The sequence below is a fragment of the Microcaecilia unicolor genome, unplaced genomic scaffold (genome assembly GCF_901765095.1).
Source record: "Microcaecilia unicolor unplaced genomic scaffold, aMicUni1.1, whole genome shotgun sequence".
In the NCBI taxonomy this organism is placed as follows: domain Eukaryota; kingdom Metazoa; phylum Chordata; class Amphibia; order Gymnophiona; family Siphonopidae; genus Microcaecilia; species Microcaecilia unicolor.
In genome coordinates, this window is record NW_021963368.1 from 1 (window position 1) to 14,008 (window position 14,008).

At 48.9% G+C, this 14,008-nt stretch overlaps 1 protein-coding gene across 1 annotated transcript in view; it reads right to left on the reverse strand.

Moving 5' to 3' along the window:
- Window positions 1-6,098: 6,098 nt before the first annotated feature.
- Window positions 6,099-14,008, reverse strand: part of LOC115459254 (cytochrome P450 4B1-like) — a 51,872-nt gene continuing 43,962 nt past the window's right edge. The window contains exons 10-12 of the mRNA XM_030189110.1: window positions 12,047-12,111; window positions 7,820-7,902; window positions 6,099-6,153 (exon numbers count right to left, since the gene is read on the reverse strand). Coding sequence (XP_030044970.1) covers window positions 6,099-6,153; window positions 7,820-7,902; window positions 12,047-12,111 — 203 coding nt within the window. The remainder of the gene's footprint in view (window positions 6,154-7,819; window positions 7,903-12,046; window positions 12,112-14,008) is intronic.

The window sequence follows — 14,008 nt, forward strand, 5'->3', positions numbered from 1 at the left end:
TGACGGAGGGCAGGCCAGGCAGCAACAGAGGGCGGGCCAGGCGGCGGTGGCGCCGGGCCCCCTGGAGGCCCCGGGACTTTTGTCCCCCCTGTTCCCCCTCTTGGCGGCCCTGTCAGGGACTCCAGAGACTGCCATGCTTACCTTTGCTTACCTCCTACTGCCACAGTAATGCCACCACCCCCCTCCTGCATACTACTACCTTGCCGCTCTTTCCTGCCCGCTGTTGCTACTCCATCTCCGGCGCTCCACTTTGCTCTTCTGTGATGCAGACAACCCCGCCGTTTTAAAAATGGCCGGCAAAGTCTCAGCAGCCATATTGGAAAAACACGGCAGCGCCACCCGTAAGCACAGAAAAGCGGAAAGAGGGTGCAGGGTGGGAGAAGGGGTGAGGGAGAAGAGAGAAAGGAGATACTGGACCGGGGAGGGGGCGCCAACAGATAGTTTGCAGAGGGGTGCCAGAGACCCAAGCACCGGCCCTTAGAGATGGAGGGCTGAACTGGAGGGATGGAGGAGAGAGGTGGTGATGACTGGAGGCGGAGCAGAAAAGCGAGAAGAAATGCAGATGACTGAACCAGAAGCTAAGAGGAGAGAGGACAGAGTTGTAGAGATGCTTGACTGGAAGGGAGGGAGAGGAGAGAGGGCTGGAGCTACTGGACTAGAAGCAGGGATGAATAGGAAAGAAGGGTAGGGATGCTGGGCTCCAGGGAAGTGGGGTCAGAGGGTGGAGAGAGTTGCTGGTGGGGGAGGGGGGGGGGAGAGTAGAGATGAGAGTGTGTTGGGAGAGAGTGTGAAAAGGATTAAGAGAGTACCCAGAGAATGGAGAAAACGTGGGAACAAAATACTGGAGGAAGAGGATGAGAAGTGGAAGAGAGAACTCATGAGGAGAGAGAGAGAGCCAGAGAAAGGCATGGCCACACCCCCTTTTTGGACCGGCATGTAAAATTAATGATGTAAATGTTAATTAAATCCAATTAACACCAGTAATTGCTTGTTAAAATCCTCAGAAGCTTAGCTGAGATTGGGAGGTGGGGCTGGTGGTTGGGAGGCGGGGCTAGTTCTGGGCAAGACTTCTACGGTCTGTGCCAGAACCAGTGGTGGGAGGTGGGGGGTGGTTGGGAGGCGGGGCTAGTTCTGGGCAAGACTTCTACGGTCTGTGTCCTGAAAATGGGGCTAGTTCTGGGCAAGACTTCTACGGTCTGTGCCCTGAAAATTGCAGATACAAATCAGGGTTACACAAGAAGTAGCACATATGAGTTTATCTTGTTGGGCAGACTAGATGGACTGTGCAGGTCTTTTTTTGCCGTCATCTGCTATGTTACTACGTATGAATGATAAGAAGCACAGGAGAAGGGGAGAGCATCATGGGAAGACAAAGAACGAAGCAGTGGCGTAGCCACAGGTGGGCCTGGGTGGGCCAGGGCCCACCCATTTAGGGCTCAGGCCCACCCAACAGTAGCACACGTTTAGCGGTAGCTGGTGAGGATCCCAAGCTCGGCAGGCTGAAGACTTCCCCCTGATGGTAACGAAAACGCTACTCTCCATGATACTGGCACCTGAGAAGTGTTTTCCCATCAGCTGAGATATTTTTTGGTGCTGGTTGGGGGGGCGGGGGGGAAACACTTGGTGCCCACCCACTTCTTGCCTAGGCCCACCCAAAATCTGTTGTCTGGCTACGCCCCTGGAACGAAGAGACAGAGCTGAAACTGAAAAGAAAAAAAGGAGGAAGACAGAGCAACTGAATATTTCATTATAGGACCCCTGAAGAAGGCATTTTTATTATCACTTTTGTGTCGCTGAAACACTGCAGTGTTGGGTCATCTGTTTAGGAGTACCTATAGTACATTACTTTTATGAACATTGTATAATCCTTTTGGATATTGTTTCTTTGAAGACTTATTGCTAATAAACTGAAACATTTTTTGACATCTTGGCTTCTGGTGGTTGGCTCCTTCCATTGTCCACGGGGAGACCATTCCAGCTGTGTTTTCCTTGTAAACGTCATCTCTTTCCTCTGTTAATATGCTTTAGGACCCTGAATATCTTTTTTTTATTTTGCAGATTTACAATAAATTCATCTTGATACAGAAAAGATGAATAATTCTATTGAAATTTCCATATTCTCTAAATGGTTAACATAAAATTCCCAAGAAAGGCAAAGAGAAAATATAATAAGTTTCCATATTACTTTTCATGATATTCATCTTTAGTCCACAATTAGTTGGGGGAATATCACTATATCTGTGGAATAACAAAGGAATAATAATTAGAATAATTCTTCCTATAAAGAAACAGGAGGCTGGAAGGCAGTGGCGTTCCTAGGGGGCTGACACCCGGGGTGGATCGCCGATGCGCCCTGCCCCCGGGTGCAGCGCCCCCCCCCCCTGGTGAAGGGACACCCCCACCCCGGCGAAAGAACCCCCCCTGGGTGCCGCCGCTGGGGGGGGGGTGCCGCACGCCAGTCAGCTTCGTTCGTTTCCATGCTCCCTCTGCCCCGGAACAGGTTACTTCCTGTTCGGGGCAGAGGGAGCATGGAAACGAACGAAGCTGACCGGCACGTGGCACCCCCTCAGCGGCATGCATCCCGGGGCGGACCACCCCACCCCTTGGTACGCCACTGCTGGAAGGGAGCTTCCAGGAATTTTCTTCTGAAATTACGGGGTAGATGTAATTGTTGTTCTTCATTGTACAGAAGGGGTCAAGGCTATTTTAGAATCTAAGGAAGAACTATATTGTTTAGGATCAAAACACACATATTTAACATAATTTAATTTTATCACACATTTACAGGGGAAATTCAACCAGAACAGACCGCCCAATTGTATAATTTTTGGGCGTAATTTAAGAAACTCTTGACGCCTCTTTTGGGTTGCTTTAGAGCAGTGGCGTTCCTAGCCTGGATGGCACCCAAGGCGGATCGCCGATGCGCCTCCCCCGGTGCCACGCGCCCCCTGCTGGAGATGACACCTCCCCCCCCCCCGGTGAAATGACACCCCCCCCGGGTGCACGCTGCTGGGGGGGGGGGTGCCGCGGCACGCGCCTGTGGGCTCCGACTTCGCTAACTTCGCTGCAGCTCCCTCTGCTCCGGAACAGGTCCTGCAGAGGGAGCTGCAGCGATACGAGCGAAGTTGGAGCCCACATGCGCGCGCCGCAGCACCCCCCAGCGGCGTGGCACCCGGGGCTGACCGCCCCCCCCCCCCCTTGGTACACCACTGCCTTAGAGACATCCAGAAACATTCTAACTTAATAATTCAGGAAAAGCCGATCTCTATGAAGAAAAAAATGTTTCCCTATCCAATCTCTATCTGGCTGTAATACAAAAGTCACTATAACAGTTGTGCCATTAAATCCAAGTTATCATCTTCCAAAGTCTGTGTTAAATTCAAGTTCAAAGTATCAAAAGGTATTCCAGACCCTGATGCACCACTTGGTCCGTTTCCTTTTTTTTTTTTTTATAAGGTAACAAATGATACATTTTTGAGACCCAGGGGATATGCTTGTTCAGGTATCTTCAGAACTCAGTCATATATCTTTTAAACGTTATTAGTGGAGCTATTGAAGCCTGTTTAGGAAAATTTATCACTCTCACCTGTATTAGATCTCTGTTGATTTCCAATGTTTCTATTTATTCTGAAGGTAGAGGCGTGTGGTAGCCGTGTTAGTCCACTCTTAAGGTTATCAATAGAAATCAACAAACAAAAACATGGAAAAGAAAATAAGATATACCTTTTTTATTGGACATAACTATACATTTCTTGATAGCTTTCGAAGGTTGCCCTTCTTCGTCAGATCGGAAATAAGCAAATGTGCTAGCTGACAGTGTATATAAGTGAAAACATTCAAGCATTACTATGACAGTAAAATAGATACCATTGGAGATTCTACAGGAATGTTGCTACTATTGGAGAGTTCTACATGAATGTTGCTATTCCACTAGTCCCCACACACCTTCCATGTAGAAGGCTGCGCAGGATTCTGTTTTCTGTGAGTCTGACGTCCTGCACGTACGTGCAGGACGTCAGACTCACAGAAGCAGCAAGCCTGCGCGGACACATTGGTAATCTACAAGGGCTGGACTTCTACATGGAATGTTGCTAGTGGAATAGCAACTCCATGTAGAATCTATAGAAATCAAAACCAAATAAAACATGGAAAAGAAAATAAGATGATACCTTTTTTATTGGACATAACTTAATACATTCTTGTTAGCTTTCGAAGGTTGCCCTTCTTCGTCAGATCGGAAATAGCAAATGTGACTAGCTGACAGTGTATATAAGTGAAAAACATTCAAGCATTACTATGACAGTCTGACAGGGTGGGAGGATGGGGGTGGGCGGAGGTATTGCATGGTACCAATTTTCTTTAATACGTTACTTGTGTTTGTTGAAGAACTTGTATGTCTTTTGTATTCATCTCCAGCTGTTTTGTCCATAGTTGTTATATTTCCCTCTAATGTTGGTATTTTTTTCTAATAAAATTTCAGTCTGTTAGTTAAAGAGAAAGTTTTTGGGAAAAAAGAAGCTTCCAGGCCCATTAAAGCTTCCCAACTGGCCTTCTAATGTGATTTTTTTTTCTGGTTTTTTTTTATTACAAAAAAAAAAAAAAAACTTACTTGGTGAATCAAGGTCTGCCAGAGATTCTTTCGGGAGCCTTGTTTCCTTCATCAGATGGTTTCCACACAGAAGGGGCCCAAGAAACCCTTAGGTACCCAAGAGGCGATAGGGTTTTCCTGGCGCGGGATCCAGCTCGGATAGAACACCGTCGACAATATCCGCACAGGCCGTTGCAGTTCAAAGGGAAGGGAAATGTTTTATATATATCACAGCAATAAACTTTTAACTTTAATGATCCTGTGAGGGCTGTCTAGGCCTTCCTCTGTTCACACTCATTTGTGCACTCAAATCACAAGTACACCAATGAAAGCCTACTTTTTTATTTATCTGTTTATTAATGACATTTATATCCCGCATTAGCCTGAGTAGAACTCAGTTTCAATGTGGCTTACATAACAATTAGAAAAGCCTCGTGACATGTTCATAATATATTAACAGAGAGTAAAATACAATAGACTCATGGAAAGATGTCAGGAAGTATTTTTTCACGGAGAGGTGTGGTGGACGCTTGGAATGCCCTTCTCGCGGGAGGTGGTGGAGATGAAAACAGTAAAGGAGTTCAAACATGCGTGGGATATGCATCAAAGGTAATCCTGTGCATAGGAATGGATCCTCAGAAGCTTAGCTGAAATTGGGTGGCGGAGCAGGTTGGGGGAAGAGGGTTGGTGGTTGGGAGGCGAGGATAGGTGAGGGCAGACTTATACGGTCTGTATCAGAGCCGGTGATGGGAGGCGGGGACTGGGTGGTTGGGAGGCGGGAAATACTGCTGGGCAGACTTACACGGTCTGTGCCCTGAAAAGGACAGGTACAATTCAAGGTAAGGTATACACATATGAGTTTGTCTTGGGCAGACTGGATGGACCATGCAGGTCTCTTTCTGCCGTCATCTACTATGTTACTATGTTACTATCTAATGTTAGACCAGTAAAAGCTGAGGTTTTTTTTTTTTTTCATTCTAATCCAGCTGGAATGACAATGCTTTAGGCAGTGATTGTAATGTTTATGACGAAGAAATTGGGGCACTTTCATGCTTATTTCAGGTGATCAATAGGTGAACTATTACAAGCTAATGTCCCAATCTCAGACTCAAAATAGCAAACTACATATGAGCTGCAATTCTCACCTCTTCCCACTAGAGGCTGCTAAAGGTGCATTCTAATAGTACCATTGCTTCCCTCCCCCACCCAAACTGATTAGAAGGTTTTCTAGATTATACAGCTGCCTTTATTACTGATAAAGTAGAATTAGAACTATACATCATATTATGCACTTTATTAGAAATATTGTAAAAAAAATGTGTTCCCTATCTGAAAACTTTTTTTTTAATACCAATGTGATGATCCCTCATAGCGCAAAAGAATCCTAATGCGGAGACTCCTTTCTTAAATCTTTTTTAAATACCGTGGATGCCATCTTGGACCGCCAGGACCACTGAGGTATTATGATAGGGGACAATTTTCATCTGGGAAGAGCTGGAATCGCGCAGGGTCAGAGCATGGCCACTTTCATCGCATTCATGGCAAAGTTCTGTCCGATGCAGTTCCTGTGACATAATATAGAAACCATTAAAATCAATATTTAAAGTGATTAACTGGACAGTCCACTGCTCCTGGCTTGTTCAGGGCTAACTGTTAATTTTCAGCGGCTTTAACCGATTAGTGTCAAACTGAAAACTGGCTATTTTGGCCAGGGCCGCCGAGGGGGGGGGGGGGGGGAGCAGGAAGGGGACAAAATTCCCTGGGCCCGTGCCTCCAAGGGGGGCCGGTCCCAGGGTCAGGCTGCCGACACTGCAGTTCCCAGTCTCACCTGCTTGCCTCCTCGGCTCCGGGCCCCCTGCATTCGAAGCGGCAGTCAACAGATCGCCTCCCTTTGGGCCTTCCGTCCCTGTGTCCCACCCTCGCAGAAACCTGAAGTTACATCAGACGAGGACGGGACACAGGGAGGGAAGGCCAGAAGAGAGGCGATCTGATACTGCGCTTCGAATGCAGGGGGCCTGGAGCCGTGGAGGCAGACAGGAGAGACCATGGATGGGGGGTGGGCCTTGTCCCGGGCCTGGCCTAGTCTCTCGGCGGCCCTGATTTTGGCTGTGTTCTAGGGTGGAGTCAGCACTTGGCCGGTTAATCTGCCAGGTTAACCACATGAAAGTCAGCCCTATCTTTATGTCAGGGGTGGACTGACCATTCGGGCAACCGGGCAGTGCCCAAGGGCCAGGAGGCTGTAGGGGGCCCAGACACTCTGCCTGGATGCCCACCGCACACTACATTTGAAGGCATGCCGCTGGTGATCTAGTGGCCTTTGCGGGGGGGGGGGGGGGGGGGGGAGGGACATGTTCTTTCCTGCCCGTTGTGCTGCTGCTATTCCCCCCTGTCTGGCACCACCATATTTTAAAAATAATGGCCAAGACTACACTGTTGAGACCCATGAGACTACCGCAGATCAGGGCGCCGAGAGGTGGGGGGCAAAGTTCCCCGGGCCCGGGCCTCCAAGGGGGGCCTGGCCCCAGGGTCAGGCTGCCGACACTGCAGTTCCCAGTCTCACCTGCCTGCCTCCACGGCTCCGGGCCCCCTTCATTCAAAGCGGCAGTCGCAGATTGTGTCTCTTCTGGCCTTCCCTCCCTGTGTCCCGCCCTCGTCTGATGTAACTTCCGGTTTCCGCGAGGGTGGGACACAGGGAGGGAAGGACAGAAGAGAGGCGGTCTGCGACTGCCGCTTTGAATGCAGGGGGCCCGGAGCCGTGGAGGCAGGCAGGTGAGCAACGGGGGACGGCGGGGGAGGGGGCGGCCTTGCCCCGGGCCCGTCCTAGTCTCATTAATACAAGATTTATTCTACCAGGTAAAGTTTCAAAAATAACACTTATAACAAGTTTTTGTGAAGGTGCTCAGAACCTTCACAAAAACTTTTGATAAGTGTTATTTTATTGAAATTTTACCTTGGTAGAATACATTTTATATCAATGAAGTTGTTATCCAGTGTTATGTTTAAATAAAGTTGTGGTTATAAAATCCCACTAAAAAAACCTATTTGTGCACATTCAATAAGGATATCCTGAAAACCTGAGCTGTTTGTTGATCTTGAGGGCTAGGTCTTCTTTCCCAATTTCTCCCCTCTGCCTTGACCTTTTGAGTACAGCTTATTCTAATCAGTCCATTGCTAACCCCTCAGCAGTGACCAGAGAGAAGCATGCCAGCTTATGCCAGAGATATATCCTACCGTGGACCAGCTGCGAAAGGCACGAAGGCGTAGGAATGCCTGCCAGTGGAATTCTCTGGTGAAAACCTCAGTGGGTCAAACACCTGCAAGACAAGGAATTAGGTGTCATCACGGCACAAGGCAGTCGGGGCACATCGTGGTTAGTTTGGCAAACGTGTTGCCAGCCATATGTTGCTGTCATTAACATAGTAACATAGTAACATAGTAGATGACGGCAGAAAAAGACCTGCACGGTCCATCCAGTCTGCCCAACAAGACAACTCATGTGTGCTACTTTGTGTATATAAGTCTGCCTAGCACTAGCCCCGCCTCCCAACCACCGGCTCTGGCATAGACCGTATAAGTCTGCCCAGCACTATCCCCGCCTCCCACCACCGGCTCTGGCACAGACCGTATAAGTCTGCCCAGCGCTATCCTTGCCTCCCAACCTCCAGTCCCGCCTCCCACCACTGGCTCTGGCACAGACCGTATAAGTCTGCCCCGCACTATCCCTGCCTCCCAACCTCCAGCCCCGCCTCCCACTACCGGCTCTGCTATCCAATCTCGGGTAAGCTCCTGAGGATCCTTTCCTTCTGAACAGGATTCCTTTATGTTTATCCCACGCATGTTTGAATTTCCGTTACCGTTTTCCTCTCCACCACCTCCCGCGGGAGGGCATTCCAAGCATCCACCACTCTCTCCGTGAAGAAAATACTTCCTGACATTTTTCTTGAGTCTGCCCCCCTTCAATCTCATTTCATGTCCTCTCGTTCTACCGCCTTTCGTATCTCCGGAAAAGGTTCATTTGCGGATTAATACCTTTCAAATATTTGAACGTCTATTAAGAAAAGGGCTGACGGCCTAGAGGCACAAACCAGAAGTGAATTCTCTCCTGACAGTACATTTTTTAGCACAAGCTGAAAGTCAAAATTCTCCTGGAAATGGTGAAGGGAAAGGCACTCCCCAGGCAAGGTGGGTCACAAAACTCATCTTGTTCAAAAACAAGCCTATAACTGCTTTCACAGCTTTTGGCCCCAGTGGTTCAATGAGTTTTATAGCTCTGATGTCATTTAAATCTGTGTTTCTCAAGCCAGTCCTGGAGTGCTCCCTAACCAGTCTGGTTTCAGGCAGGGGCAGACTGAGAGCAGGAGCGGACAGCGACAGTGCTGGGGGAGTGGTCGTTCCTTTTTGCGACCCACCTAGCTATGCCTCAGACTAAGATTGCCCCCAGGCATTGAGGACTATTGGGCCCTCTCCCGGTCCTTCTGCCTCCCTCTCCCCCTGACCTTTTCCTTTGGTTCTGCAGCTAAATCAGCGGCTGTCTGTCGCTGACAAGAGAACTTCCCTCTGCTGCAGCCCGCGCTTGTGGAAGAAGGAAGCGATGTCAGAAGAGAGCGGGCCGCAGCAGAGGGAAGTTCTGGCATCAGCAGATGGCCGATTTAGCTGCCGGTGCCCCTGCCTGGGAAGGAGGGGGGGGGGGTTGGAGATGGGAGTGCAGGAAGGGGAGGAGATGGGGGTGTCCTGGTCCCAGTTGTGGAGGAGAAAGAAGGACGCTACACATTGGGCATGTGAGAGGGAAGCACTGGGCCCCCCCCCCCCACAGCCCTGGGACCTCGGGCACTGGTCAGTCTGCTCCTGGTTCAGGATACACAATGAATATGCATAACATAGATCTACATACACTGCCTGTATTGCATGCAAATCTGTTTCATGCATATTCAGTGGTGTATCAAGGGCGGGGCGGGTCAGCTGCGGGTGCACGCTGCTGGAGGGTGCAGAGAGCAGCCATGCGCCTGTCAGCTCCGCTGGTTCCCTGCTTCATCTGCCCCGGAACAGGTTACTTCCTGTTCTGGGGCAGAAGGAGCAGGGAGCCAGTGGAGCCGACAGGCGCACGGCTGCTCTCTGCACCCTCCAGCAGCCAAGAATGCAACCGGGGGGGGGGGGGGGGGCTTGATGCGCCGGAGAGGGGGGTGTCATTGTGCGGGGGGGGGGGGGGGTGTCGTGCTGCACCTGGGGGGATGGACGACGCTGCACCCGGGGGGGGGGGGGGAATGCACAGCGGCGATCCGCCCGGGTGGCAGCCGACCTAGGGTCGCCACTGTGCTTATTCATTGTAGGTATCCCTGAAAACCAAACTGGCAAGGGAGTAACTCCAGGACTGCCTTGAGAAACACCAATTTATATTCAAGGTCAACTGATGGATTAAGGTCAAACAGTCTAGGATTTGCCCCCAAACCATAATAGAAACTAGTGCTAAGCTGCCTTGCTGCACCAACTTATCTCACGTCAATGGCTAGTGTACCTTTGTGCGTGTCAGGATGCCAGTCAACATGCTGCTTGGTGACATGCCCATGCTCCGCCCATGGTAACACATCCCTTGCAGTTGCACACTATGTGACATAGACGCCCTGTTTATGGAATAACGCCTAACATCTACATAAGTACATAAGTATTGCCATACTGGGAAAGACCTAAGGTCCATCGAGCCCAGCATCCTGTTTCCAACAGTGGCCAATCCAGGTCACAAATACCTGGCAAGATCCCAAAAAAGTACAAAACATTTTATGCTGTTTATCCCAGAAATAGTGGATTTTCCCCAAGTCCGCTTAATAATGGTCTATGGACTTTTCCTTTAGGAAGCTGTCCAAACTTTTTAAAACTGCGCTAAAACTAACCGCCTTTACCACATTCTCTGGCAACTAATTCCAGAGTTTAATTACACGTTGAGTGAAGAAACATTTTCTCCGATTCATTTTAAATTTACTACATTGTAGCTTCATCGCATGCCCCCTAGTCCTAGTATTTTTGGAAAGCCTGAACAGACGCTTCACATCTACCCGTTCAACTCCACTCATTATTTTATAGACCTCTATCATATCTCCCCTAAGGGAGATATGATAGAGATATATTCCACTATATCTAAGGGTTCCATATTCAATGCCATTTAACGTTAAATCACCTGTTCGGGGCTAACCGCTAATTTTTAGCAGCGCCTAACCGGTTAGCACTTCTGAAAATAACTGATTAGCGCCAAACTAAAACCTGACTATTTGGGGGGAGGATGGAGACAGCACTTAACTAGGCATAAACGTCCGTCTTATCTTTATCCAGTAACCTATAGCCACTTAAGTGCTGAATATTACACTTAACCGGCAATGAGAGTTAGCCAACTCCATAAACCCGGAAATTCAATGTTGCTGCCTGGACATGGCCCAGCATTGAATTTCCAGACACAAGTTGTAATTACTAACCAATGCTCAACACTAACAGCACACAAATTACATGCACGTTATTACTGTGCATTGGTCGGAAAAAGGGGTACAAGAGTTCCTGGCACATGCCCACGAGAGCTATGCGGTAGGCACAGCTGTTGTGCATCTGGCCAGCAATGATTGGACCCACCTAATCCCCCCCCCTTCAAAACTTGGAAACTTCCCGGAAGGTCTGGTGGACCCCCTGACCTCCCCCCCCCCCGAAAAAAATACCCTGGTGTGCCAGTGAGCCCACTGCCCCCCCCCCCACACACACACTCACTTTAGTATAATTCCACTCCCAGAGCCCCTCCATGACCCCCTCCACATTAGACCCCCCCCCTGGTGGTCTAATTTAAACGCACCTCACCCCACTCCCTGACTCACTCTACATACCTTGCTAGTCGGACGCCTACTCCTTCCTACCTCTGGGGATGTACTGTGAGGGGCCAAAGTAACATATAAGGAGTTTTTTTCCTTATATGGTACTTAGCCCCTCCCAGTGCATCCCAGGATGCTCCAGGCAGGGCTGGGTGCTGCTGCCATTTTGCAGCAGCCAGGTCCAGAGGCAGAAGGACTCCCTCCTGCCTTTGATTATGCAAAGTATGTAGAGTGAGTCAGGGGGTGGGGTGGGGTGAGGTGGGATTACATTAGACCACCAGGGCCAGTGTTAAATTAGGGGCGGGGGGTTCAGGGGGACCCCAACAACAGCTCTGAGCTGTTTAGTTTTAAGCTGCTATGGCAAGGGTTTCCCCGTGTGCATTGCACGGAATTGTTAATGAGCTCGTTTTAATACAAGCGAGCTCATTAGCATGGGACTTTCGGTCACTGCTTCCGTGCACGGTAAAGCAGCGGCTGTGCGTCGGCCTCTCAATAAGGTTTCATTTAGGCTGGCAAAAACCAGTCTAAATGAAACGCTGCAAGCCCAGTTTGCTTTGCGCTTATTCTTTAAAGGAAGTCCTTTGTTAGGTTTTTATGACTGCAGCTGATGAGTTACCTCTGGATCTTCCCATATGGCGGAGTTCCTATGAATGGCATAAATATTCAACGCAATAATGGAGCCTGTAAGAAAGGAAAGAAAAAAAAAGACCTCAAATTAAAGACCAAGGGGCCCTTTTATTAAGCTGCGTTAGGCGCTAACGTGTTCCTAACATAGCTTAAAATGGAGTACCGCGGAAAGCGCCAAATGTGCGCACACTAACCGTGCAGTAAAACTTTTTTTTGAGGGGGGGGGTGTCAGGAGTGGAGAGTTAGTGTAACTACATTATCGTGTAATAACTGGTTAGCCCACAGATATCATAAGTACATAAGTATTGCCACACTGACACAGACCAAAGGTCCATCAAGCCCAGCATCCTGTTTCCAACAGTGGCCAATCCAGGTCACAAGTACCTGGCAAGATCCCGAAAAAGTTCAATACATTTTATGCTGCTTATCCCAGAAATAAGCAATTAATTTTCCCCAAGTCAATTTAATAATGGTCTATGGACTTTTCCTTTAGGAAGCTGTCCAGACCTTTTTTAAACCCCGCTAAGCTAACTGCCTTTACCTTACAAAATGGGTGGCAGTAAGTATATATGTAGTAATTTTACAAAATGGCTGTATACTAATCTGCTAGCAAATGCAAAAAGGATCACCGAGATCGAGGAACGGAAGAGCCGCTACTGATGACTCAGAAGGGATGGAGGAAGGGGAGTTCATTGATAGACCTTCCAAACACATTTGGGTGGTCCTTCAATGCATATTTATTGTAGTGTAACCTCTAGCGTACCTATGTCGGGGTGGTGATGTCTGAAGGGGCAGGGGACCGGCAGAGCCCACAGCTCCCTTGCTTGGAGGAGGGGTGTGTTTGCTGCCCAGGAGATGCACTGCCCACGCTCCACCGGGGGGGGGGGGGGGGGGGGGGAGAGAGGTGTGTGCTCCACCCCACTGAGTGTAACCAGAAAGGCTCGACACGAGGCCATGTTTCTGCATTAACTGCCTGCGTCAAACATTTACTGATTTATCTAAAAGAATAAAACAGACTCTTCTTATACCATAGAAGAAAAAGACACAAGACAGAAGTTTCTGACATGCGAACATTTGGCGCTCTTCTCTCTGCTCCAAATCTATCCAAAAAAACAGAAATCATATTGTAAGGAGGAGGTAGAAGGAAGGCAGAGAAGAGCTGATAGTGACAGTAAGCGGGGAAAGGAGAAAAACCCTCAAGAGGGGAAAAGGGAATAGGAGACTGATGAAAAGGGAAGAGAACTACAGAGCCCAGCAACACTTGCAAGGAAGGAGGGAACAAGAGAAACAGTACCACAACTCCCAGCAGGTAGTAGAGTCAGGGGGTGATTGGGAGATGGAGGATAATCAGGGGGAGGAGCAGCACCTGGGAGAGAGGGTGGGGGAAGACTCCACGGAGTGGGAGGAGATTGAACTAGGAGAAGAAAGCGAAAGGAAAGAGGTTGGTGAGGAGCAAATGGAGTTCTTTTGCTCAGGACAAAGAGAGGTGGAAAAGGAAGAGACTGCAGAGAGAGAGAAGCCAGAGATTTGGGGCCGCTAAGTGACATTGCCTAGATGCGGTCTGGCTTCATGGAACTGTGGGAATTAATTACCTGAAGGAGGTCAGTCTGAACATTTGTGGGAGGTTGTCAGAGTGTTGGTGTCTGGCAAATGAGGGTGGTGAAAATGCCTCTAACTCCTAGGCAGTAGCAGAGAGGAGCGGAGGAATAGACTGAACCACAGATTTTCCCAAGTCTTTAGCTAATTCTAAGACTGAACTGTTGTTTGTTTGGTGTGTTGGAAAAGTGAAGCAAAGTGCACGGAGACCAACAGCTGTGGTACAGTGAACATACTGTTTTTCCCACTGGTACCGCGGTGTAATAAAGTACTCTGCAGGATAAATTTGGGTACTGTGAATAATTACTTTTTGCAAGTAAGCAGGAGCAGTTCCTCTTAGGAGGTGGATTAGCCC